The 24,973-nt window shown below is 43.5% G+C and overlaps 1 protein-coding gene across 5 annotated transcripts in view; it reads right to left on the reverse strand.

Moving 5' to 3' along the window:
- Positions 1–24,973, reverse strand: part of MYOF (myoferlin) — a 154,587-nt gene that overhangs the window by 102,771 nt on the left and 26,843 nt on the right. For all 5 annotated transcript variants that reach the window (XM_047701815.1, XM_047701817.1, XM_047701816.1 and 2 more), the window contains exons 4-5: positions 4,891–4,999; positions 2,209–2,296 (exon numbers count right to left, since the gene is read on the reverse strand). In XM_047701815.1, coding sequence (XP_047557771.1) covers positions 2,209–2,296; positions 4,891–4,999 — 197 coding nt within the window. The remainder of the gene's footprint in view (positions 1–2,208; positions 2,297–4,890; positions 5,000–24,973) is intronic.

Here is a 24,973-nt window from a genome sequence, read left to right on the forward strand (position 1 = left end):
GCAGGATCTTTACCCCAAAGCATTATCACCCCTCACTGCAGCATCTGGCAATAGGTAGGTGGAGAAACCCAGCAACCACTTTATTTCCTAAATATTAAGAAATGGTGTGGCACCAGTTTACTGTAAACTATGAGATTACTTCTTTTACTTGAATTATCCATAGCATTATTTCTTCCCCAGAGCCCTGGCTGAAGCAGTAAACAAAGGGCTCATTTAATGTTTTAGCTCTTGAAATGAACACAATGATACTGTCTTTTATCTACCAGTATACTGGCTTAAGAGCACATCCCAGAAGCCTCGCGCATCTCTAACCTCAGAATGTGACCTTATCTGGAAATACAGCCTTTGAGGATGTAATCAAACTAAAACTGAGATCACACTGGATGAAGGTGGCCTAATCCAATGACTGGGGTCCTGACAAGAGGGAAGAAATTTGGACACACCCAGGGCACACACCCCTGGGAAGACAGAGGCAGAAACTGGAGTGGTCAGTCTAGGAGCCTAGGAACACAAAAGATTACCAGCAATCACCAGAAGCGAGGACAGAGGCCTAGAACAAAATTTCCCTCGGGTCCCCAGAAGGAACCAACCCAGTCAACATCTTGATTTCTAGCCTCCAGAACTGGAAGGGAATCAGTTTCTATTGTTGAAGCCAGCCAGTGGATGGGGCTCCATTACCACAGCTCTAGAAAGCCAATAAACAGGCTCTGGCTAGAAAAAAATGTCAGTGTGAGCAAAGGTACCCAGATCCTCCCAATTCAGAGGCAATTCCAGATATCCTGCCAGCTGGGGCTACCTTTTGCAGGCCAGAAAGTACCTACTGTCCTTCCAAGCAGGCTGATGTTAAATCCCAGTGACAGCGGGCTTTGAAGATGGGGTGAGAAAGAAATGGATAGGACCCGTCACTTCAGCCCCTGATGGTGTGCTATGCTGGACTGGACTTTTGCCCCTGGGTTTTACTTGTCACGACAGCCATGACAGCAAAAGGACCATGGCTATTCTCCTAGGGCTGAGAGCGTCTGAGCAGCACGCACTGTGCCCACGGTGCTGCCGGAAGGAGGGCTGCCGGCGTTCTGGGACAGTTCCAACTGTCCCCATGGGAGATGGCACCAGATCACCCACTTTAAACCCTTACAAGTACTTGGCCAAGAAGTGAGCCAGAACCTCAATAACGGGCCACCTGCGGGGTGTGGGTGAGTGGGGACAGTAGCTGGGATCAGGGAGGCAGGGAGGAGGCACTGGAGGGGCCAAGGAACCCACTTGGGCTGTGGAGAGCGGAGTTCAGAACGACGAGAAATGAAGAGACAGGCCCTGAGAAGCCAAGGCTGTTAGGAACGAGTGCCGAGGTGTGCTCCCGGGAAGAACTTCTGAGCAGCAGGTAAGTGTGGCAGGAACGGGAGCCCCTCTTTGCTGAGGCACATGCCAGGGCCAGGGAAACACAGATATTCAGTGAGACATCTCAGAGAAGAGGACGGGGCAGAGACACCGTTAGCATCACATCATCTTGGGAAACCACTAACAGGAGGTCAAACTTGGTTGCCTGAAAGGCCTGTCTCGCAGACTTCCCTCCACTTAAGGCCCAAAGCTCTCCCCAGAGCCAGCAGCCCCAACCCCATCCAGAGCAGCCTCAGTGCCCTGAATGGCCAATAATCCCTGCCAAAGAACAGGGAGCAGGAGGTGAGTCATGCTGAGAGAAACAAGGAACTGCTCAGGGGCTGGGGCAGAGTCAAGGCCAAGGGAGAGAAAGAGGCTCCAATCCAAAGGCACTGGCCATGAGGCTGGCGACAGAGAGCACAGCCTGCACACCGCACATTTAGGATGTGAAGAGACACACGAACAGACTAGAGGCCGCTTCTGTAGCTTATCAATCAGGGCCCTTCCAGCCATGGGCAGAAGCTACAAACCCGAAGCAAAGCCTTGCTTGGGATCTTCCTCTGGAGCCTGTGTGTTGGACGAGCCCACAGTGAGGCTGGTCAGTAAGGGGCTGTCTCACCCTTCTTTCCCCTGAAGGGCATCTTACATACAACTGTAACGTCCCAGTTTGGGGCCAGCTTCCCCTGCCTCGTGGGGCCCTGTCCAGGTGGGCAGGGCGCTACAGACAGTATAATGAATGACAAAGAAGGCTCTCTTGGAGATTCTTGGAGACTCCTTGTATGTCTTGAACAGATCACCCCTAGCGCAGGCTGGGCTTCCAAAGGGTCAGCTTACCTTCTGTGACGGACACACTGGTCCCACTGGGGTCATTTGGATGTGGAGCGGAAGGTGGGTCATAGCCAATCACCAAGTCAATGGTGGCCTAGGTAGAAATAATTCATTGCAGAGAGAATGAGTGCAGGGTAATGAACTCAATGCAAACCAAGTCAGCAGGAGTAAAAGGTTCTGGAAGGGGCGAGAAGAGTAGGGGAGAAAGATCACACACGCTCCATTGTTTCTATCCTCCCTCTTGTGAGCCAGGTGGGCGGGGAAGCCTGGGAAAGGAGTTACCTGTTACAGGTTGCCAAGTGTACCATTGCTAAAGGGCAACCTCACAAACTGGAGCAAAGTTGTAACACGTAAGCATGACCTTGTGATTGGCCTCCATCCTAGCCTTGCAACGACCTCCAGTCAAAGAAGCTCATTTTACATGGTTCAGTTAGCGGTTTGCACCTTGACTTCTTTATTCACCGCTGAGATTTATATTCATTTTTCTCTTCTCTAAAAATAAGCTGAGTGACTAACAACAATTATATAACAATGTGATTCATAAAACAGGATAAAAAAGGGAAGCAAGTCTGATTATAGAGAAAACAAATACGCAAACCAAGATTATTGCATCTTGTGTAAAAGGTGACTCCAAGATGGCTAGGAACCAAGGCAAGAAGAACAGAAAATGTTATGTAACTTTCATTTTCAGAAAGGAAGAAACATGCTAGTTCCTTATAGGAAATACAATTGTTTCCATTTTTAAAATCTGTGACAACTTTGTCACATAGGGCGTTACCCTAGGGCAGAGTTTCCTATACTTAGGTATTTCATGAACCTACAAAATTTCAAAAAAACTTCTAGGGGGCATCCACATAGGGATGCTAACCCAAGCCCACAACTATATCTACTGTTATGATAATTTCACAAAAGAAATTAATTTTAACAGCAAAAATGAGGAAGGACAAACCGCAGAATAAACGCAATCCTTTGCAAATAAGGATGGTGCATGGGCGCACGCAAACACCCACACGCCTGCATGGACACACCCAAGTCACCCGTTAAAATACAGAGGTAATATTTAGAACATAGTCATACTGAAAAATCATTGTTTATCAGAAATTCAAATTTAAATGGGCATCTCGTACTTCCACCTGCCACTCCTGCTACACCTGGTAAAATCTAGTACGTGCACGCATGCGCTGGTGTACACACACACACGCCACGTTACCTTTTTTTCATCTGTCTGTTCATCCATGAATATTCCCTCATGGATCAGCACATTCCTGAACTACAGGTCCGGGAGATACTTAGCAGAATGATAAATGAAGCTCCCAACAAGAGTTTTGTGGGGAAAAAAGAATCCTAAGAGCAGCATCTGATGGCTACCTCTGCCAAAGCCCCAGGCCACAAGCTGAAGGCGGAGTGCAAGGAGCACTGAGGGGCTCAATTGCCAAACTTTAGTATCAAATTTTCAAAACGTAGAAGAGGCCATGGATGGCTCAACCTCTGGATCAGTGATTTCCGGATAACGTCAGGATTCCCAGAAGTGCCCCAGTTCTATGTGTGCTTGCTTCTGTGCTTAAAAAAAAAAACAAAAACAAAACCAGCCAGAAACATCGCTGATTTGGACCATCTTTCCTAAATATCAGTTCTCTCAGCTAGGTTTTGGAAAAATAGATGAAAGATGACATCCTGAGTTTATGTTTTAGTATTAGAATGCGGATTCCCAGCAAACCAATAAGTTTTGGAGCCTAGACCAACACACTGACATTCTGAATAGGGCTTTGAGAAGCCTAACTGTATTCTGGCTTATGGGGATGGCCCGTTTTAGCACAAAATTTTCTTCCTTTGTCCAGGCTCCCAAACAAAATAAACTGATTGAAATGTAAAGGAGTTAGAGGTTAATGGAGCAAGCATGGTAGCTTTACGAGCACTGTTAGCAATCAGAAATCTGAGAGCTATGAGCTTTGAGTCCATATATTTCTTTTAAGTGCCCTCGAGAAAGAGAATTCTGGGTTCGCATCATTCAGTATCACTATGCACTTATTTAGAGAGGCTGTGGTCAGAAAATAGTGAGCTGCCGATCACTGATAAACACCATGATATTCACATCTTGATGTTCCAAGGTAATATTAATGAAATACCTTCTACAGAATGTTTCAGAGTGTGTCTGAGCCACAGAGCTATGCTCACCACATGAATGTAAACACCCAAGGGGATATGCAGAGCTATACCAAGAGAGGGTCCCACTCACTCCACACCATTTTCTTCTATCAAAGAAAATCAAGTTTACCTAATCTACTAGCTCTGTGATTCCAAGGACAGGATGAGGCCATATCATTTGCAAGTGGACCTGTTATCTCAAAAACCACAGGGGTGCGTGCGTGTGCGTGTGCATGTGTGTGTGTGTGTGGTGAACTGATTTAAAAAAAAAAAGAGTGAAATGATAAAGATTTTGTTTATTTATTTGACAGAGATCACAAGTAGGAAGAGAGGCAGGCAGAGAGAGAGAGGAGGAAGCAGGCTTCCCGCTGAGCAGAGAGCCTGATGCGGGGCTCGATCCCAGGACCCTGGGATCATGACCTGAGCCGAAGGCAGAGGCTTAACCCACTGAGCCACCCAGGCGCCCCTCATTTCACTCTTCTTAATGAACTTTTTGCTTCTTATCTCACTTCAAAGCCATTCAACAAAAGAGAAAGTGCTCACGCCAGTATCTTGCCCCTTTTCGTTCAGCAGGGGGATGAGTTTGTACGGCAGTGATCTGCTCTGGTCACCGATCAGGTCCTTCAGGGCGACAGTGGCCGTGCCAATTAACCTGCGGGAGAAACGAGAGAGTGCATGGGAACCTAAGTGAGAGACACACTTCTGCTGACTCAGCAGACCTCCCCATTCCCTTCGAATTCATCTGTTAGTGTTAACATCACTCATCGTGAAATGAATTTTGGGAATTTTGGCAATAAACATCACTTTTCCAGAACAAGTAGTCATTTCGAGAGTCTAAGTGTGGTGCCTATGAAATTTCAAGTCATGAATGAGATGACCCATGAATGGGTGACAGAGACCGAACAGCATCCCTCAGGGTCCAAGGAGAGAGAAAAGTAGGACAAAATCCAAGCATTCCTCTTGCAGTGTAAATGTAAGAAGACCCATCAAACATTGCCCACTGTAAAAATGCCCCTCCGCTCTCCAGGGAGACCTTCTGCTAATGTAAATAGGTTGCTAGTTTACCGATGAGGCCAACTTACTAACCTGTATACTATGGAGAATTCAGAAGCCAGGTATGTGTCCTTCTCCGTGTTCCTGGACCCGGAAGGGTTATGTTCAGCCTCAAGCCCTTAACCAGCTCCCTGTCAGTGCACATAACCTAGTGGTACAGAGTCACACATGTCTCTGCTCACCACAGTCAGGCCCCTAAAGGCACAGATTATTATTTCTCTTTTCTTTAATTGCTTTTTCTGTTCAGTGCTCTCACCCCACTGGTTGGAACAGAGTTCATTTATTTATATATATTTACTGAGTGAAGGAAAGAATAAATAAGTCTATATACATTAAGAAAGAACACCCAAAACATGTTTTGTAGTTAGGGCCCATGATCAAAAAAATTTACTGAACACACAACACCTAAGAGTTAGTGAATATAAAAATGTGACCCACAGAATATAGTCTGTACATTGGGGGTTTGTAATGGACAACATGGTATGAGATTGGGTGAACTGAAGATGTTCCCTTCGTGAAAGGCGATGAAAAAGCAAAGAAAGCCCAGAGATGTGCTCTCAGTACGGACACCAAAAAAAGGAAAAGAGAAACTGGGAGAATTTAAAAATATTATTTACTTACACCCTGCCTACATTTGCAGTGACGGATACTAATAAATGGCAGATATGATAGCATGATCATTAGCATAAAAACAGAAAACTAAGCATCAAATCCTCAAAGTGATAGAAGAGATTCTTTATATCAAAAAACCCAGGATGAAGAAACCATAGTTGAGCATAAAACGTAACTCTGGGCTTTTGGGCAAAAGTAATAGTCAGGAGAGTATATTTGTAGTGAAGTATTCTTTTCATTTTTCACATGTTCACAGTTTCTTTAAAAATCAGGAGTGAACAGCAGATGAATGGATAAAGAAGATGTGGTATATATATACAATGGAATACTATGCAGCCATCAAAAAACTGAAACCTTGCCATTTGCAATGATGTGTTTGGAACTAGAGGGTATTATGCAGAGCAAAATAAGTCAACTAGAAAAAGACAATTATCATATGATCTCTTGGATATGAGAAATTTGAGAGGTAGGGCGGGGGGTGGTGATCATGGTGGGTAGGAAGGGGGAAAAATGAAACAAGATGGAATCAGGAGGGAGACAAACCATAAGAGACTCTTAATCTCATGAAACAAACTGAGGGTTGCTGGGGGGGCGGGAGGGGAGGGATAGGTTGCTAGGTGATGGACATTGGGGAGGCTATGTGCTATGGTGAGTGCTGTGAAATGTGTAAGCCTGATGATTCACAGACCTGTACCCCTGGGACAAATAATACATTATATGTTAATTGTTTTTTTTTTTTTTAAAGAACAGTGTTAATCATAAAAAAAAAATCGGGGTGAAAACTGATATTAATGTGTGAACCTCTATTTTGAATTGATGTATATCTGTATTCTCCTGTCCCGCCCAGACCACAGAAATGGAACTAGACTGTAGATCTGGGGTCAGTCACTCAACCACATACATCCATAGACTTGACTATATGAATAAGTGACTTCATTTTCTGTGAACAGGCATATTATATTGCACAAGACCAGAAAATTGCTATGGTACCCCATTTCACCTAATCTACCCGACGGCATGGAGTACTATTCTTGGTTTCTTGGAAGAATGCACGTTCTTGGACAGAACATCATATAAGACAGCCAACGATTGTGATGGTTTCTCAGCTCTTCTCATATCCCAAGTAGCATCCATTACTGGAAATGGAAAGGACAGATTCTGCCTCCAGAGGGTGAAGAGTGAACATTTCAGCCCTTTTAGGTCAATACAAGAATTAGGTATCACAGTCAAAGTAGACAATTGATGGAACCTTTATAGTATCTCAGATGAGTAGGTGTGCTAAGTTTGCTAGATTTTTAAAAACTGGGTATGTTTTCTCCTCACTTAGATTTTAATTCCCCTAACATATTGAGGACAAGAGTCTACACATGACTCTATCGCCACCAGATGAAACAAACACACCTCCCACACAGAGCGAGAGTCCCTGGCAAAATCTCGTCCATGTCTCCCTCAGCCCCACATGATATGAGCCTGATGAGCATTTCTTCCCAAGTTTTAAAAATAGCATAATGAGCCATGAGGTTGGCTGACTGAGTTTTCAGGATGAAATGGGGAAACTACAATTTCAGAGGTCATCTGGTATTAAATGTCTGAATGAGGTACTCGCCTTGAAAGACATGGAAACACACTGGATTTTATTCCTCATGGTTCCAGGATTCATAACTATATGATTAAGATAATAACACTGTACACTGGGACACTTACAGATTTGCTTCTGCTGAAGCCAGGGTGACCTGTAACTATCAGCAATAAATAGTTCTTAGGAGAAAACAAAGTATAGCATCCTGGGTCAAAACCTTTCAGTACTGAGGGCTGGCCTGGGGGTAGACCAGCATTTATCAACCATGGTACTGACATTTTGAACCGGACAATTCTTTGTTTTGGGGGGGCTGCCCTGGGCTTTGAAAGATATTCAGCGGCATCCTTGACGTCAACACATGGTCATGTCTACACGTTACCCACCGGACCCCGGTGGGCAAAATCACCCCAGGTTGAGAAGTTCTGGGTTAGACAATTTGTTCTTGTGCTAAGTCGGTGTCCCAACTTCCTTCAAGCCTTGGCTATGTCGCCCGACTCTCTGAGCCCACTTCGCCATCTGCAAATGAGTGGCCTGAAGTAAATAATTTCTCAGACCGTTCTCAGCTATTAAAGTCTGTAGCTAGACTCATACATGTGATATTTCTATGTAGATCTATTTAGGAAGCCATCTCACGTTAAATATTTCTTTTCTCTTAAAGTCCTTGTTCATTGATTTAGGAAAAATAGATCTTAAAATACATCCATGTTGGACAATCCAGAATACTAGGCAGGATTTCTGCCTTCAAGCGTATTGGCCCTATGATCTCCTGGGTCAAGCTTAAACTCATATGGTGTCAGGGGAAAGGTTAGGCCAATAACAGAATTGTGGACTATAGTGTAAGAGAGTATGGAGTGATGCCTTGTGCTAACTGGAGAGAACAGGCTCACCTGAGACACGAAGTCCATCCACTGGCCCTTCCTGACCCCAAATGGTTTCACAGCCTCCATTCTGACTCAACCACTGTCTGCAGGTTTCCTTTCCCGCCCAAACACTGTGAGAGGGTGGTAACAGACAGCAACCAGGAATGGAGTAAAAGAAAAGCAACCCATTCTAACTCAAACCTCAATTCCTTCTTTCAGAAACCCTTAGTCCCATTTCTTAAGATTTATTTTTTGCATCATAAAATTCTGATGCTTTGCTGTTTATATGTGGGGGAGATGGTTTAAAGAAAATTTCACTTTCTTTTTTCTGAAGTAAAGATATGGTGTTTAGAAGAAAGCCTGGAAAGATTTTAACCACCCCCCCCCCCACAATATTTTTAACAGCTGGGTTGAGTTGAAGAAAAATCAAGCGGCTACAATGACTAAGAGCTTTCACTGTAAATTGGAGGAAACGCCCCCTATGGGCAAGTCTGAGCTCTGCAGGACTCCAAGGGTCCAGTCAGCCTGGTGTGGGCTGTTCTGTGATGTTGCCTGGACACGGATTACTGTGAGAGGCTGGGAAATGATGACCTGGCCTCCTACACAGGGGACAAGAACAGTGCAGCCGGACCACAAGCCAGTTTCCTTTAAAGGAGGGGACACTAAACCAAGAAACCCTTTTTCTTTCACATTACTAATGCCATAAATATGCTAACACGTACAGTGGGACAGTACTGCGCACGCTTTGCCCTGAATCTTCATAGAAAAATAAGAGTCTCCCCATGGACTCCACCCAACACTAAAACAAATGGACCACGTCTCAAAAGGAAACTTTACAGTGAAAGAATCTCAAGGCCCTTTAGCTCTCCAGCTTTGTTTGCAGAATTAATAAGCTGCAGATGTATTCTGAAGTGAAGAAAAAGCCAAACCCGCTCTCATCCCTTACAGTGCTTGAACATCTAGATGGTGCTGAGTAGGGTCTCCGCGCAACTTGGAACTAATTCTGAGCAGCGGAGCTGGGAGCCAGTCAACTTAGTCATGCAAAGCCTGGTTAAGAACTTCTTTAACTTGTTAAAACGGAGTCTAGTTTGTTTAAAAAGGAGAAAAGGGAAATGCTGTCCCCCTTAGCATAGACACAAATGTTAACAGCCACATGCCACTGTGGTGAGTAAGGACTTTGCTGGCCGAGTTCTTAATCATGAGAGCTCACATCTATCAGGCTGTCTGTAAAGCAGGGACACAGCCCACATGGATTACTGGAGGAGGGATTACTGGAAATTCCTTCACGAAGGGAAGGAAAAATACGCTGGACTCTGGAAAGTAAATCACATGCTGTACCATGTTTGCCCCTACAGACTGCAGTGTGCCTCAGCTTTCCATCCTCAGCAGAGGAATAACAATCCCCAGCTGGGCTGAAGACAAATACTTCTCCAAGCTGCTCCCAGGACCTTCTAGAAACCCTGAAAGGGCCAGTCATGCCCACCCTTTGAAGCCCTGGGCTCTCAGCCGGCTGAGCTTGTCATTTTGACCGGACCAAGCCGGTGTGGCCTTGGGGTTTCCTGGCTGGGCCCCCTCACCCGTCCCCACACTTCTTCCCCAGGGCCAGTATGGGTCAAGCTCCTCCCCTGCCCTACCCCCACCGAGCCCAAAGGTGGGAGAGCTGGGCTTATACCTTGCTTATGACTGGATGGGTGGAAGAAGCGGGGGTGACCATGATAGCAAGTCCTATCACGGGAAGCTGTCTGTAAGCCAAACCCCCCTCAAAGGGCATCTTCTGGGAGTCCCATCCACTTCACCAGTGGGAAACCCTCCTGAGTCTCCCAGGCAGCCCACCCTCGCCCTTTGGATTGGCTCATTCACCGTTTCTGAGGCTGTGGTTCCCTAGACCTCCCCTCGGCAGAATCACTAGGACAGTCCCTGATTCCCAGGACCCTGAGTCAGACTTTGTCTTTAGCTCATTCTTATACCCAGGAAGTTCAAGAAACAGTCATGAGAACAGTGATTCTCAGTGGCAGCGGGAAAGTAGAGGGTTGGGGTGGGGGTGTGGTGTAGGAAAGGCAGCTGGCAAAGCTAGATCTGGAGAGAGGGAGACGTGTAGTTTTTAAAAGTACATTCAATAGGATAACACAGGTTCACATTTGAGAAACGGGCATAGAAATCCAATTATATGATAGCACAAAGTAGTAAACAAAACTCGAGTAAAATCTACTCAGAGAGCCTAGCTGTCTGCACCTTTCCTGGGGCTTCGCCTCCTCACTCCACCCTAGGATTGTCAGAGAGCCTTGGGGCCTTTGTCCGGCTCATCAAATTGTGGCTCCCAAGCTTGGCTGTGTACCAGCCCCCCGTGGGGTAGGACTGTGCACTGTACTTTTCACAAACCCCGTTCCTGGGTTTTGGAATCACTGACCTGGTCTAGAGGCTGTGGCAGGTTTTGCAGCATTCAGGGCCGGCAACAACAACTTTTTTTCCAGTCCCTCCCAACCCTGCTGCCTGCGGCAAACGGGGTCACTTCAACCAGAGAAGGAGCAGAGTAGAAGCCAAGGCCTCCGCACCAAAAGCTTTCCAGATGAGGGAGGCACCCAGGCCGGAGTCAGGCACTTTATGGCTGCGAGGAGCAGGTTAGCTAGCCTATCGCCTGGCATGCACATGAAACTTGGGAATTACTTCTAAATGGCTATAACCTGCTATCTAGTTATTCCCACCTGACCAATTCTCCTGTTCTTTCAGTCCTCAAGGCCCTGAATCTGTGCTTGCCTGCTTGTCCAGTATAGGGGAACACCCGGGGTCTGTCTCTGCCTAATCCCCTCAGCTACTAGGATCAAGGTAGTAGTTTTCATTCATTCATCATTCATTCATTCATCAAGAGCTTGGACCCAACAAGGTAAGGGAGATAGAATATCAGTGATTGAGAACTTGGAGTTAGGCAGAGCTGACCAATTTAGACTCATCCTTGTAGGAGAGACCGGATACAGGTTTTACTTCTCTGAGTCTCAGTTTCCTTGTCTGTAAAATGGGGATTACAGCAGCTACTGTCTAACAGTATTGTAAGGATGATGTGCTATGTGCTTAACGGTCACTTTTTATTATTTCAGAAATGACTCTAGAAAAAGGGCTCCAAGACAAGCATGTGACACCAGGTCAGTACCTACAGGGAAAGCTGGTATGTTACATGCACAGCCTGAAACACAGGACAGGAGGGTGTCTATGAAGGGTTACGGGTACGCAGGCAGGAATGAACAGATATGAACCCTTTCAACTACCCACATCCATTTCTGTTATGCAAAGTTCTTAAAACAAGTCCTTTCTCTTACATACATGAAACAGCTCCCCCTGCAATTCCAATGCTGTATATACCAAGAGTCTGTTTGGAAGATAATTTTCATTTTCAGGGTTAGACCAGAAGTAAATTTCAGCTGTAACTGAATTCTCATAAAACTCAATTAGTGGAATCTGAATAAAACTTTTAAAGCTACAGGTTCCATAAGATATTTCACTATAAAACAGACCCCAAACAACTCCTTATACAAAAACCCTATCTAAACCAGCACACACACACACACACACACACCCTTTGTCATTTTCTCCTCCTTTCCCCTGCTTTGTTTTTCTTCATCAGTACTGACCACCATCTGATACACTGTATGTTCCCTCCACTCAGACGTAAGCCCTGTGAAAGGCACGGAGTTCTCCCTGTGCCTAGAGCAGAGTCTGGCACACACAGGCATTGGTACTTATTTGTCAAATGAACACGTTAACTGATACATCACTGAAGATAGTCCAATAACCCTGCAAATGACTTGCAAGTTGTAAAGCTTCCTCTCCTAAGAGATGGTCCTCCAAGTGCAATTTCAAGACACTTATAGCTCTTGTCATTATGAAGTGCCTTTCTCTCTCAAGTCTCTCTGGGTCTTTCTCCAGGGCTGTGGGCCACCTTTACATACTCATGAGATGTTAACAGATGCCAGCAGGTCTGTGGTGGCTTCTTAACTGGCCTCCCCACACACTGGGGTTCAGCCTTTCCAGCACCCGGAGTCCACCAGCCCAAGCCAGTTTTGATCTTTCCATAGTTCTGCTGCTCTGTTGAAAATATGGAACTAAAGAGAACTGCACCAAGAACCCTGTGCCACAGTAACACTGGCTTCTAGTCAGTTGTCCACACAGCCCAAGAAGCTTCTCCAGTGGGCTGTCCATCCCTCCTCACCCACCACAGCAGGGGAAGGAAAGGTGGTGATCCACCTCCACAAATCCCACTATCTTGTTTAGATGTGGCAGTGACAGAAGTGTCTCATTGCTGGGAAAACCCAAGTATTAAAAGACTGAAGCCAAGTTCTTTTGTATATCAGGAAATGAAAATTTCTCATAAGCCATATCATACCTCTCCACCAAATTAATTTCATTCCAGAACACAGTTTCTGTTTTCTCTATTAAAAAAGAAAAACAAACAAACAAAAACCCAAAAGCCACAAACCTTTGCTCAGGGAGTTAGTATATTTCACAACCCAAGCTTGTCTTTTTTCTCCTTCAAATTCTGTAGCCCCAGTACCATCTGAGTGTATGTGTGTGGGAAGCTCTAGACTCCCACCTAAATGTCCCCAACTCTGGAAGATGAGTGGGACATGCCTGACTTCCCTCTCCCTGAACTGTGGCCTGGAAATAGTCTCTAGGCATTAAGTTGGGGGATCAAAAGGCTCATTTCATTTACCTCCCCTTTCTTGGCAGTCACCGTCCCATGTTGCTCATGTTCACTGTCTGAAAGCATGGTTACGTATGTTTTCTGTAGTTTTTTGGTGTATCAGGTGAGTGAGTAGATCTGGTTCCTGATATGTTATCTTAGTGCAAGCAGAACGTGCAAACTATGGTCACATTAAGGCTTGGAGGGGTTAAGTCACTTGCCTGAGGTCACCACTAGTCACCAGTAGAGCTCAGTCTCTAGGCAGTCCCTGTCTGCCTCCCGAAATCTCAGCTTTCAAGCACTATGATCTGCTGTCTTCCTGTGAGCTTCCTCCCCTTAAGGTCCATATCTCTCTACAAAAAGGCAGGAACTCTGGGACAGGTGTTTGTTTCCCTTGTGATCTGACCCCTTTGTGTTCTGACTCCTTTGCAGCTTAAACCCAAGCTGGAACCAGAGGGCTGTCCAGAGAACTGGGCTGGACAGAGTCCACATCGATGGGCCATTACTAGGTGGGCTAACTGTCCAACGTTAAGATACTTTAGATTTCGTTCATGTATTAGTATCATGAACTTGTTAATTCATTCAACAAACACTTACTGAGAGCTTATTATGTGCGAGGCACTGTGCTAAGCGCTGGTGTTACAGGAGCAAACAAGATAGATGTGGGGCTTACTGTCTAGTAGGGGAAGGCCAAGAGAATAATCAAATAGATAAGAACATGTCAGATAGATCGTGGTGAACTAGATAAAGCAGGAATGTGGACCAGCCATATCTCTGAGTACTTATCTAAAACCCAACACAAATGTCCACATGCCCAGCTGGACCACCTCCACCACTCCCACACCCATAGGAGCTCCCTAACAAGAAAGGCTCTGGGAAAACAAGGCAGGGCAATGAGCCACAGTAGGGGCTGCTCCAGAGTGGGTGGTCCCAGATGCTGAGACCAAATGATAGCATTTCACATCGACTGCAGTTAGAAGGAAAGAGTACTCCATGCAGAGGGAGCAGTGAATACAAAAACCCTAACTGGTAACTCTTTTTCCTCCTTAGCATGCATCTATGCCCAAGCATGCACACCACACACATGCGTGCGCACACACACACACTAACCTGAAAACTTGTAAACACCTTTCCTTCCTACATTGCCAGGCTCCTAAAGTGGATTCTTCTTTAGGAACTCAGGTGGAGGGACAGCAGGACCAGGAGGCCCAAGGGGTCAGGGTCCCAGCCTCATATCTCATCTTTGCTTCTCAAGGTCATTGGGAAGATCACATGAGACAAGATATACTTTCCAAATGTATCTTGTCAGTTGGAGAACATGAGTGTAAGTGACTTACTCTTCAAGAGTATACAAATGACTGCTTAAAACTGTTAAGGAGGGAGGAATTACCAATACTCTGATGACTGTTCTTAATTTTTTTTTTTTTTCAAAATTAGAAAGAAAAGTGACTTCCATTCTAGCGGACAATCAGTAAATCCACCTACATTCTGGTTCCTACAGGTGGTTTGAGGTTTTCAGTATAATGCAAAAGTCAAGAACACAGGCCTGGACATAAATGCTGACTCTGACACATATGACTGTGTGACCTTGAGCAGAATACTAAGCCTCTCTGGGCAACAACAGGACTTGCTTCAGAGCGTGTCTGTGAGGATTAAGGAGGATAATGCATTCAAAGGGCTGGGTCTAGTCCTCAGCAGAGAGAACTCTTACCCTCCAGTGGCTGGGAAAATCCTTCCACTCTGACATTTCAGCTAAAAATACTTATTTTCATCACATGACCAAGAGGCACTTCTGGCTCTTCTCTCACCCTCATTCAGCCTGGCTGGCTGGCTGGAGGACTGTGAAGTGGGCAGAACGGACCAGCCAGCTCCCAGCACCCGAGGAGGGGTGTCGCTGACACACCAGGCCACTGCTCACACTGACTGACCCCGGCAGCCCCCTGGTGTGGGCATGGCTGCACAGGCAAACCCGTTTGTTTCTAGGCCCGGAGCAGCAGATGCACAGTGAGAGATGTGTTTGCACCACCGGTTTCCATGGCAACGGGAACATCAGCAGGCAAGACATTCCTCAAGCCTGTAGGAAAACCCTCTGCCTCCACCCTGTACTTCCAGGTGAAAAGAAAATTCCCACACTGAGCAGTGAGCAGATCCCTGAAGGCCAACTCTTTAGTAAAAAAAGCCAAGAAAAAAAGTGTGGGGCCAAAGTACACAAATAGTTTGGGCAAACATACACCATATTCCCAGGTGGATTTAAATTTTTTTTTTTCCTGCAATGTACTTACAGGCAAACTCGACCAAGGTGTACACATTGTTTACTTGGTGGCAACAAGGTCAAAGTTCATAATTCCTGAGGAGAAGGAATTGTGGCTTATGCCGTCAGCGCACAGACAACAAAGGGCCATTATCATCTGCACATCATGCCAAAGCTGACTCAGGGTCAGCTTTCACCGGGAGATGGTGACCAACGATGCAGGGACAATCGTAGGACACAGAACTAATCTCCCAATTAAAAAGACCTCTCCCGGGGACCCTGCCATAAGACCCTAAAATCTCCATTTTGTTCACTTCCTCAGATGAGTCACCAGTGGCCTCAGTCTCCAGATCGCTGTCTTGGGAGGTTAACATGGGATCAACTATTAATGTTCATCCCATGGTCCCCTGGAGCAGTTTCTCAGAAAGCTCCTTTCAACCAGCAAGCCCCTGAAGGACAGAGACACGGGACAGTAAGTGCTGTTGGACAGTAAGACTTGGCCGAAGGTGCAGATACGGCTCAGAGGGCAGGCCAGAGTGGGTACGCAGGTACCCAGGGAGCCCTGGAACATAAATACGGACACTGGGTGCCTGTGAGAGGTCAGGAGGAGGGGGATGCCCCCCCCAGAAAAAGGGGAGGGAAAGCTGAAAGAGTAATGAATACCAGCTTCATATTTTGCCTGGAATTTACCTTTTTCTGGCCTAAAAATTCCCGTCATAATAATGCCACAGTACGGCTGTCTCCGTTGGTCATTATGCTCAGCAGACAGCATAACAGCAAGTACAACGTATCTCAGCAAGATGCATGGAGCCCCATGCATCTTGGAAGGACCAAGTTTGGACGGACCCAACTTTGGAAGGACCCTCTTCTATCAGGACCCACCATATTTTCTTGGTTCAACTCTGTCTCTGGAAAAGCATACCGACCACCCAAAATGAGTGCCAAGTTAAGCCGTCGGGTGGAGAATTGCCCTCTTCCCATGACTGCTGTCATCAGAGGGCCCCTCTGTGTTTTCAAGAGGTGTCAAATGAATATGTAATGGTCTCCCAGTATTGTCTCCCGACTTCCTGTTACTACATCCAGTCTCTACACACAAAGCCTGATTGATTCTTTTAAAATATAGGTTAGATCATCCTTAATCCCCACCTTAATGGATTCGCATTCTACTAGGAATGACACCCAAAGCCTGTGCCGTGGCTCACGCCATACATGCTGGGGCTTTCCTGATCTCTTCTCCGACCCCATTCCAGCTTCTCCTGCTCTTTGTGCTCCAGCCTCCCTGGCCTCCTTGGTGTTTCTCCGACACCCCATATACACTCTGGCCTTCTCTCTGCCTGCAATATTCTTTCCCCCAGAGAGCTGCATGGCCCATTCCTTCACTTTATTCAGGTCTCTGCTCAACTGCCATCTCATCACCACCTCATATAACACTGGATCATCCCCCCATCATCAGTCACTCTCTATCCTTTTACTCTGTTTTACTTTTTTTCATGGGCTATACCATATAACACTTTCCTCCTTATCTTAGATCACTCATAGCACCTGACCCATTATACAGTTCTTCATGTATTTGCTTGTTTTCTGAATCTACTCAAGCATATTTCCTTCAGGAAAGCAAGGATTTTGTGGGAAACAGACAAGAGCTACGAGGCCAAGCCTTGCCGCCACATTGAAATAGAAGAATCATAAAATGATAAAGGCTTGAACCAGGCTGGTGGCTGTGGCCAAGAATAAGAAGCACGTGGCACAAACAACGGAAAGGAAGAAAAAGTAAGATCTGGCAAAAGGGGGGCGCCTGGGTGGCTCAGTGGGTTAAAGCCTCTGCCTTCGGCTCAGGTCATGATCCCAGGGTCCTGGGATCGAGCCCTACATCGGGCTCTCTGCTCGGCGGGGAGCCTGCTTCCTCCAATCTCTCTCTCTGCCTACTTGTGATTTCTGTCTGTCAAATAAATAAATAAAAATCTTAAAAAAAAAAGATCTGGCAAAAGGTTGGAGAGGTTGTGAAAAGAAGGAGATCCAGAGAGACCTGACGTTCTGAGCCCCAGGGGTCCGCAACTATGCTGTCCAATATGGTGGCCCCCAGTGACATGTGGCAAGGGAGCACTGGAAATGTGGCTCGTCTGGATTGACATGTGCTGTCAGTGAGAAAGACACGTGGGATTTCAAAGACTGTAAGAAAAAAATGCATGTAAAATGTCTCAATGATTTTAAAAATATTGATTACATATTGAAATGATAATTTGTATATACTGAGTTAAATAGACTATATTATTAAAAAACTAATTCACCTGTCTCTTTTTGTTTTTTAATGTGGCTACCAGAAAAATTTAAATTACATATGTCATCTGCATTATATTTCTATTGGAGAGAGTGGTCCAGAAAATAAATAGTGACATCACTGATAAAAGAAGGGAGCAACAAAGAAAAGGGGCTATTTATTTTTTAATTTAAATTCAATGAATTAACATATAATGTATTATTAGTTTGATGTAGAGGTTAGTGATTCGTCAGTCTTCTGTAACACCCAGTGCTCATTAAATCACATGCCCACCTTAATGTCTATCACCCAGTTGCCCCATCCCCCCACCTCCCACGCCTCCAGCAACCTTCAGTTTGTTTCCTATGATTAAGAGTCCCTTATGGTTTATTTCCCTCTCTGATTTCGTCCTTTTATTTTTTCCTCTCTTCCCCTATGATCCTCTTTTGTTTCTTAAATTCCATATATGAGTGGGATCATATAATAATTCTTTCTCTGATTGACTAATTTCTCTTGGCATAATACCCTCTACTTCCATCCATGTCACTGCAAATGGCAAGATTTCATTTTTTGAAGGCTGAGTAGTGTTCCATCATATATATATATATATATATATATATACCACATCTTCTTCATCCATTCATCTATTGATGGATAACTGAGCTGAGCTCCTTCCATAGTTGGGCTATTGTGGACATGGCTGCTATAAACATTAGGTGTAGGTGCCCCTATGGATCACTGCATTTGTATCTTGGGGTAAATACCCAATAGTGCAATTGCTGGGTCACAGGTTAGCTCTATTTTCAACTTTTTGAGGAACATCCTTACTGTTTTCCAAAGTGAACGCACCAGCTTGCACTCCTAACAACAGTGCAAGAGGGTTCCTCTTTCTCCACATTCTTGCCAACATCTGTTGTTTCCTGACTTATTAATTTTAGTCATTCTGACTGGTGTAAGGTGGTATCTCATTGTGGTTTTGATTTGTATTTCCCTGATGTCAAGTGATGTTGAGACTTTTTTCTTTCTTTTTTTTTTTTTAAAGATTTACTTATTTATTTGACAGACAGAGATCACTAGTAGGCGGGGGGGGGGGGGGGGGGAGGCGGGGAATAGGCAGAGAGAGAGAGGGGGAAGCAGGCTTCCTGCCGAGCAGAGAGCCCAATGTGGGGCTCGATCCCAGGACCCTGAAATCATGACCTGAGCCGAAAGCAGAGGCTTAACCCACTGAGCCACCCAGGTGCCTCGATGTTGAGACTTTTTTCATATGTCTGTGGTCTTCCTTGAAGAAAGGTCTGCTCATGTCTTCTGTCCATGTCTTGATTGGATTTAACCATAGACTGTTGAGTTTGATATATTCTTTATGGATTTGGATACCAGTCCTTTATCTGATAAGACATTTGCAAATATCTTTTCCCATTCTGCCAGTTGTCTTTTGGTTCCATTGACTGTTTCGTTTGCTGTGCAAAAGCTTTTTATCTTGATGAAGTATCAATAATTCATATTTTGCCTTAGTTTCCCTTGCCTTTGGAGATGTGTCTAGCAAGAAGTTGCTGTGGCCAAGGTCACAGAGGTTGCTGCCTGTGTTCTCTTCTAGGATTTTGATGGAGTCCTGTCTCACATTTAGGTCTTTTATCCATTTTGAGTGTCTTTTTGTGTATGGTGTAAAGAAATGTTCCAGTTTCATGCTTCTGCATGTGGCTGTCCAATTTTCCCAACACCATTTGCAGAAGAGACTGTCTTTTTTCCACTGGATAGTCTTTCCTGATTTGTTGAAGATCAGTTGACCGTAGAGTTGAGGGTCCATTTCTGGGTTCTCTATTCTGTTCCATTGATCTATGTGTCTGTTTTTGTGCCAGTACCATACTGTCTTGGTGATCACAGTTTTGTAATAGAGCTTAAAGTCTGGAATTGTCATAGCACCAGCTTTGGTTTTCTTTTTCAACATTCCTTTGGCTATTTGGGGTCTTTTCTGGTTCCATACAAATTCTAGGATTATTTGTTCCAGTTCTGTTTAAAAAGTTGGTGGTATTTTGATAGGGATTGCACTGAATGTGTAGATTACTCTAAGTAAGAATAGACACTTTCACAATATTTGTTCTTCCAATCCATGAGCATGGAATGTTTTTCCATTTCTTTGTGTCTTCCTCAGTTTCTTTCATGAGTATTCTATAGTTCTCTGAGTACAGATTCTTTGCCTCTTTGGTTAGGTTTATTCCTAGGTATCTTATAGTTCTGGGTGCAGTTGTAAATGGGATTGACTCCTTAATTTCTCTTTTCTCTGTCTCATTGTTAGTGTATATAAATGCAAAGGATTTTTGTGCATTGATTTTATATCCTGCCACCTTAATGAATTCCTGTATGAGTTCTAGCAATTTTGGGATAGAGTCTTTTGGGTTTTCCACACAGAGTATCATGTTATCTGAGAAGAGTGAGAGTTTGACTTCTTTGCCAATTTGGATGACTTTTATTTCTTTTTATTGTCTGATTGCTGAGGCTAGGACTTCTAGTACTATGTTGAACAACAGTGGTGATAACAGACATCCTTGCCATGTTCCTGATCTTAGGGGAAAAATTCTCAGTTTTCCCCATTGAGAATGATATTTGCTGTAGGCTTTTCATAGATAGCTCTCATGATATTGAGATCTGTTCTCTCTATCCCTAAACTATGAGGAATTTCAATCAAGAAAGGATGCTCTATTCTGTAAGATGTTTTTTCTGCAACTATTGAGAGAATCATATGGTTCTTATCATTTATTTTATTAATGTAGTGTATCACATTTATTTGTGGATGTTGAACCACCCTTGTGGCCCAGGAGTAAATCCCACGTGGTCATGGTGAATAATCCTTTTACTGTATGGTTGGATCCTATTGGCTAGTATCTTGGTGAGAATTTTTGCATCCATGTTCATCAGATATATTGTCTATAATTCTCCTTTTTGGGGAGTTCTTTGTCTGGTTTTGGGATCAAGCTAATGCTGGCCTCATAGAAAGAGTTTGGAAGTTTTCCTTCCATTTCTATTTTTTTAAACAGCTTCAGAAGAATAGGTATTAATTCTTCTTTAAGTGTGTTGTAGAATTCCCCTAGGAAGCCATCTGGCCCTTGACTCATTTGTTGGGAGATTGATTAGTGCTGTAATTTCCTTGCTGGTTATGGGTCTGTTCAGGTTTTTTATTTCTTCCCAGTTCAGTTTTGGTGGTTTACAGATCTCTAGGAATGCATCCATTTCTTCCAGATTGACTAATTCGTTGGCATATAGTTGCTCATAATATGTTCTTATAATTGTGTTTCTCCCATGCTCATTGTGATCTCTGCTCTTTCATTCATGATTTTATTTATTTGGGTCCTTTCTCTGTTCTTTTTGGTAAGTCTGGCCAGGGATTTATCAATCTTATTAAGTCTTTCAAAGAACCAGCTTCTAGTTTTATTGATCTGTTCTATTGTTCTTCTGGTTTCTATTTTGTTGATTTCTGCTCTAATCTTTATTAATTCTCTTCTCCTGCTGAGTTTAGGCTTTTATTTGCTGTTCTTTCTCCAGCTCCTTCAGGTGTAAGGTTAGGTTGTATATTTAAGACGTTTCTTGTTTCTTGAGAAGGGCTAGAATTGCTTCCCTCTTAGGACTGCCTTTGCTACATCCCAACAGTTTTGAACAGTTGTGTTTTCATTTTCATTTGTTTCCATGAATTTTTAAAATTCTTCTTTAATTTCCTGGTTGACTCATTCATTCTTTAGTAGAATGCCCTTTAGCCTCCATGTATTTGAGTTCTTGCCAAATTTCCTCTTGTGACTGAGTTCCATTTCAAAACACTGTGTTCTGATAATATGCAGGAAATGATCCCAATCTTTTGGTACTGGTTGAGACCTGATTTTTGACCTAATATGTGATCTATTCTGGACAATATTCCATGTGCACTCAAGAAGAATGTATCTTCTGCTAACTTTAGGATGAAATGCTCTGAATATATTTGTGAAGTTCAGCTGGTCCAGTGTGTCATTCAAAGACCTTTTTTCCTTGTTGATTTTCTGCTTAGATGATCTTTCCATTGCAGTGAGTGGGATGTTGAAGTCCCCTACTATTATTGTATTATTATCAACGTGTTTCTTTAATTTAGTTATTAATTGGCTTATATAATTGGCTGCTCCTATGTTAGGGGTACAGATATTTAAAAGTGTTAGATCTTCTTGTTGGATAGACCCTTTAATTATGATACAGTGTCCTTCCTCATTTCTTATTACAGTCTTTGGTTTAAAATCTAATTTGTCTGATATAAGGATTGCCACCCCAGCTTTCTCCTGATGTCCATTAGTATAATAAATGGTTTTCCACCCCATCACTTTAAATATGGAGTTTTCTTTGGATCTAAAATGAGTCTCTTGCAGGTAGCTTATCGATGGGTCTTGCTTTTTTTTATCTGATCTGATACCCTGTATGTTTTGATTGGGGCACTTAGCCCATTTACATTCAGAGTAACTACTGAAAGATATGAATTAATGCCATTGTATTACCTGTAAAGTTACTGTTTCCATATATTGTCACTGTTGCTTTCTGGTTTATGTTACCTTTGGGCTCTCTCTTCGCTTAAAGGATTCCTTTTAATATTTCTTGCAGGGCTTGTGATCACAAATTCTTTTAGTTTCTGTTTGTCCTAGAAGATTTTTTATCTCTTCTTCTATTCTGAATGACATCTTAGATAGATAAAGTATTCTTGGGTGCATATTTTCTCATTGAGCACCCTAAATGTATCATGCCAGTCCTTTCTGGTCTGTGCATAGGTTTGCTGCCAGTGTAATGTTTCTACACTTGTAGGTTATGGACCCTTTGTCCTGAGTTGCTTTCAGGATTTTCTCTTTGTTGCTGAGATTTGCAAAATTCAGTGTTATATGTCGGGGTGTTGATATATTTTTATTGATTTTGAGGGGGGGTTCTCTGTGCCTCCTGGACTTGAATGTCTGTTTCTTTCCCCAGATTAGGGAAGTTCTCACCTATATATATGCTCATACATACCTTCTCCCCACCTTCCCCTTCTTCCAGGATCCCAATTATTCTAATATTGTTTTGCTTTATGCTATTACTTATCTCTCCAATTCTACCCTCATGATCCAGTAGTTGTTTATCTCTCTTTTTCTCAGCTTATTTATTCTCCATCATTTTGTCTTCTATATCACTAATTCTCTCTTCTGCCTCATTTGTTGTAGCAGGTAGAGCCTCCATTTTTTATTGCATCTCATTAATAACCTTTTTTATTTCAACTTGATTAGATTTAAGTTCTCTTATTTCTCCAGAAAGGGGTATTCCCTGCTGTCCTCTGCACTTTTTTCAAGCCCAGCACTTAGTATCTTTATAATCATTATTCTGAACTCTAGTTCAACATCTTACTTTTATCCCTGCTGTTTAGGTCCCTGGCAGTTAGTACTGCATCTTATTCTCTTTTTTTGAAGTGAGTTTTTCTGTCTTGTCATTCTTGCAGAAAGTGGTCACTTTTCTGTTTGTAGAGTTGCAGCTATTTTCTTAGATCTCTAGTTGAGTTCACAGGTATTCAGAATGATTTGATAGTTATTTAGCTGAATTCCTGAATTCCTGAAACTAAGATCTATCTACTCCTCTGCCACCTTGGACTATCCTCAAAAAGGGACTATTATTAGTAACATATTACAGGCTACAGTGAGTTTTGGCCACCCACTTCCTCCAAATTTTGTGATATGGAAGATAAAGCTGCCCTCTGGGAGTTGGGTGGGAACAGATAAATCATTGGTTCAAAGCTGAGATACACAAATAACCTTTAAAGCTACAATGGTTTTCAGTCCAATATAGTGGGATCAGAACCTACCAGAGTATATTTAAATAGCTTAAGAAGAAAATGCGTCAGTCACAAGGGGCATTGGTCAGCAATGGAATATGGGAAAAAAGATCTCAACAAGGTAAACATGCACAGTACCTATCAAATCCTATCAAATCACTGTCCAGGAGGTTAATATCTGTCCAGGTTCTCTTAGCCTGACACCATTAAGTAGAAGACCCCAGCCACAGGGGTGACCATCTAATTTACTGTCCACACCAATCCACTGTTGATAGAAAAGAGTTACAGTTAGTTATTGTGTTGGGACAATAAACCAGGACTATCGCAAGCAAATCAGAGGATATGGTCACTGTACCTCAACTAATTCTTTCTAGTTTATTCCTCTCATTTCAGCCTTCTGATTATACCAAATGTACCTAAGGGTAAGACATACATTTTAAAATGTATAACATTACTAAAAACTTGGATGCTTCTTACATTGATATAGACATTTAATACCAGGTGTATTCCTCACCCCCAAACTTGTTACTAATTTAATAATACATCTTATGGTCAATGACATCTTATAATCAAGTATACAGAGTAATTTGCAGTATGACACAAAGAAGAATTCACTGATCAGGATGCCCTCCCACCAGACATTTATTTCCCCTGCAAAATAATAAGTAAGTAGGGACGCCTGGGTGGCTCAGTTGGTTAAGCAGCTGCCTTCGGCTCAGGTCATGATCCCAGCGTCCTGGGATCGAGTCCCACATCGGGCTCCTTGCTCTGCGGGGAGCCTGCTTCTCCCTCTGCCTCTGCCTGCCATTCTGTCTGCCTGTGCTCGCTCTCTTTCCCTCTCTCTCTGACAAATTAAAAAAAAAAAAATTAAAAAAAAATAATAATAATAAGTAAGTAACCTGGCTTTAAGCATCAGTTTCTTGCAAGCTTGGTTAGTTTGAACTGGTAACCTAAGACTGGCTTCTGAGTCTATAAGGCCAATGTCCAGATCAAGGACTGGGGTGAATTTACTGAGGTCATTCTGTCCCATAGAGACCTGTTTCAGATGTCCCCAACCCTCAGTGCCACCATGGGCACCATCATGACCCTTCTCCATTTGAAACTGGTAGAGGTGACAGAGACCTGGCTTAGGTCTGTCAAGTTTAAAAGGCCAATAAGACGTTAAAATGAAAGTGGGGCTGCAAGCAGATCTTGAATGAGATGTGTATGGTCACACATAATCAGAAGAAGAAATTATTTTGCTTGTGTCTAATACAGCTACAGTTCAGATAAACCATCAAAGGTAGGAAGTGACTATATGCAATTAACAAAGATATATATAGATATAGATACAGATATAGATAGATATAGATATATCAGGAATATAACATAGGTTTCACAGGAAGAGCCAAATTGGATTCACTAATGGTGGATTACTGTTTGCAGTCTCTTAGGAATATAGTAGCCCCTCCTTTATCCACAGGGATATGTGCCAAGACATCTAGTGGATGCCTAAAACCACAGATAGTACCAAACCCTATATATATTGTGTTTTTTTCCCCATAT

This window comes from Lutra lutra, chromosome 14 (genome assembly GCF_902655055.1).
Source record: "Lutra lutra chromosome 14, mLutLut1.2, whole genome shotgun sequence".
NCBI lineage: Eukaryota > Metazoa > Chordata > Mammalia > Carnivora > Mustelidae > Lutra > Lutra lutra.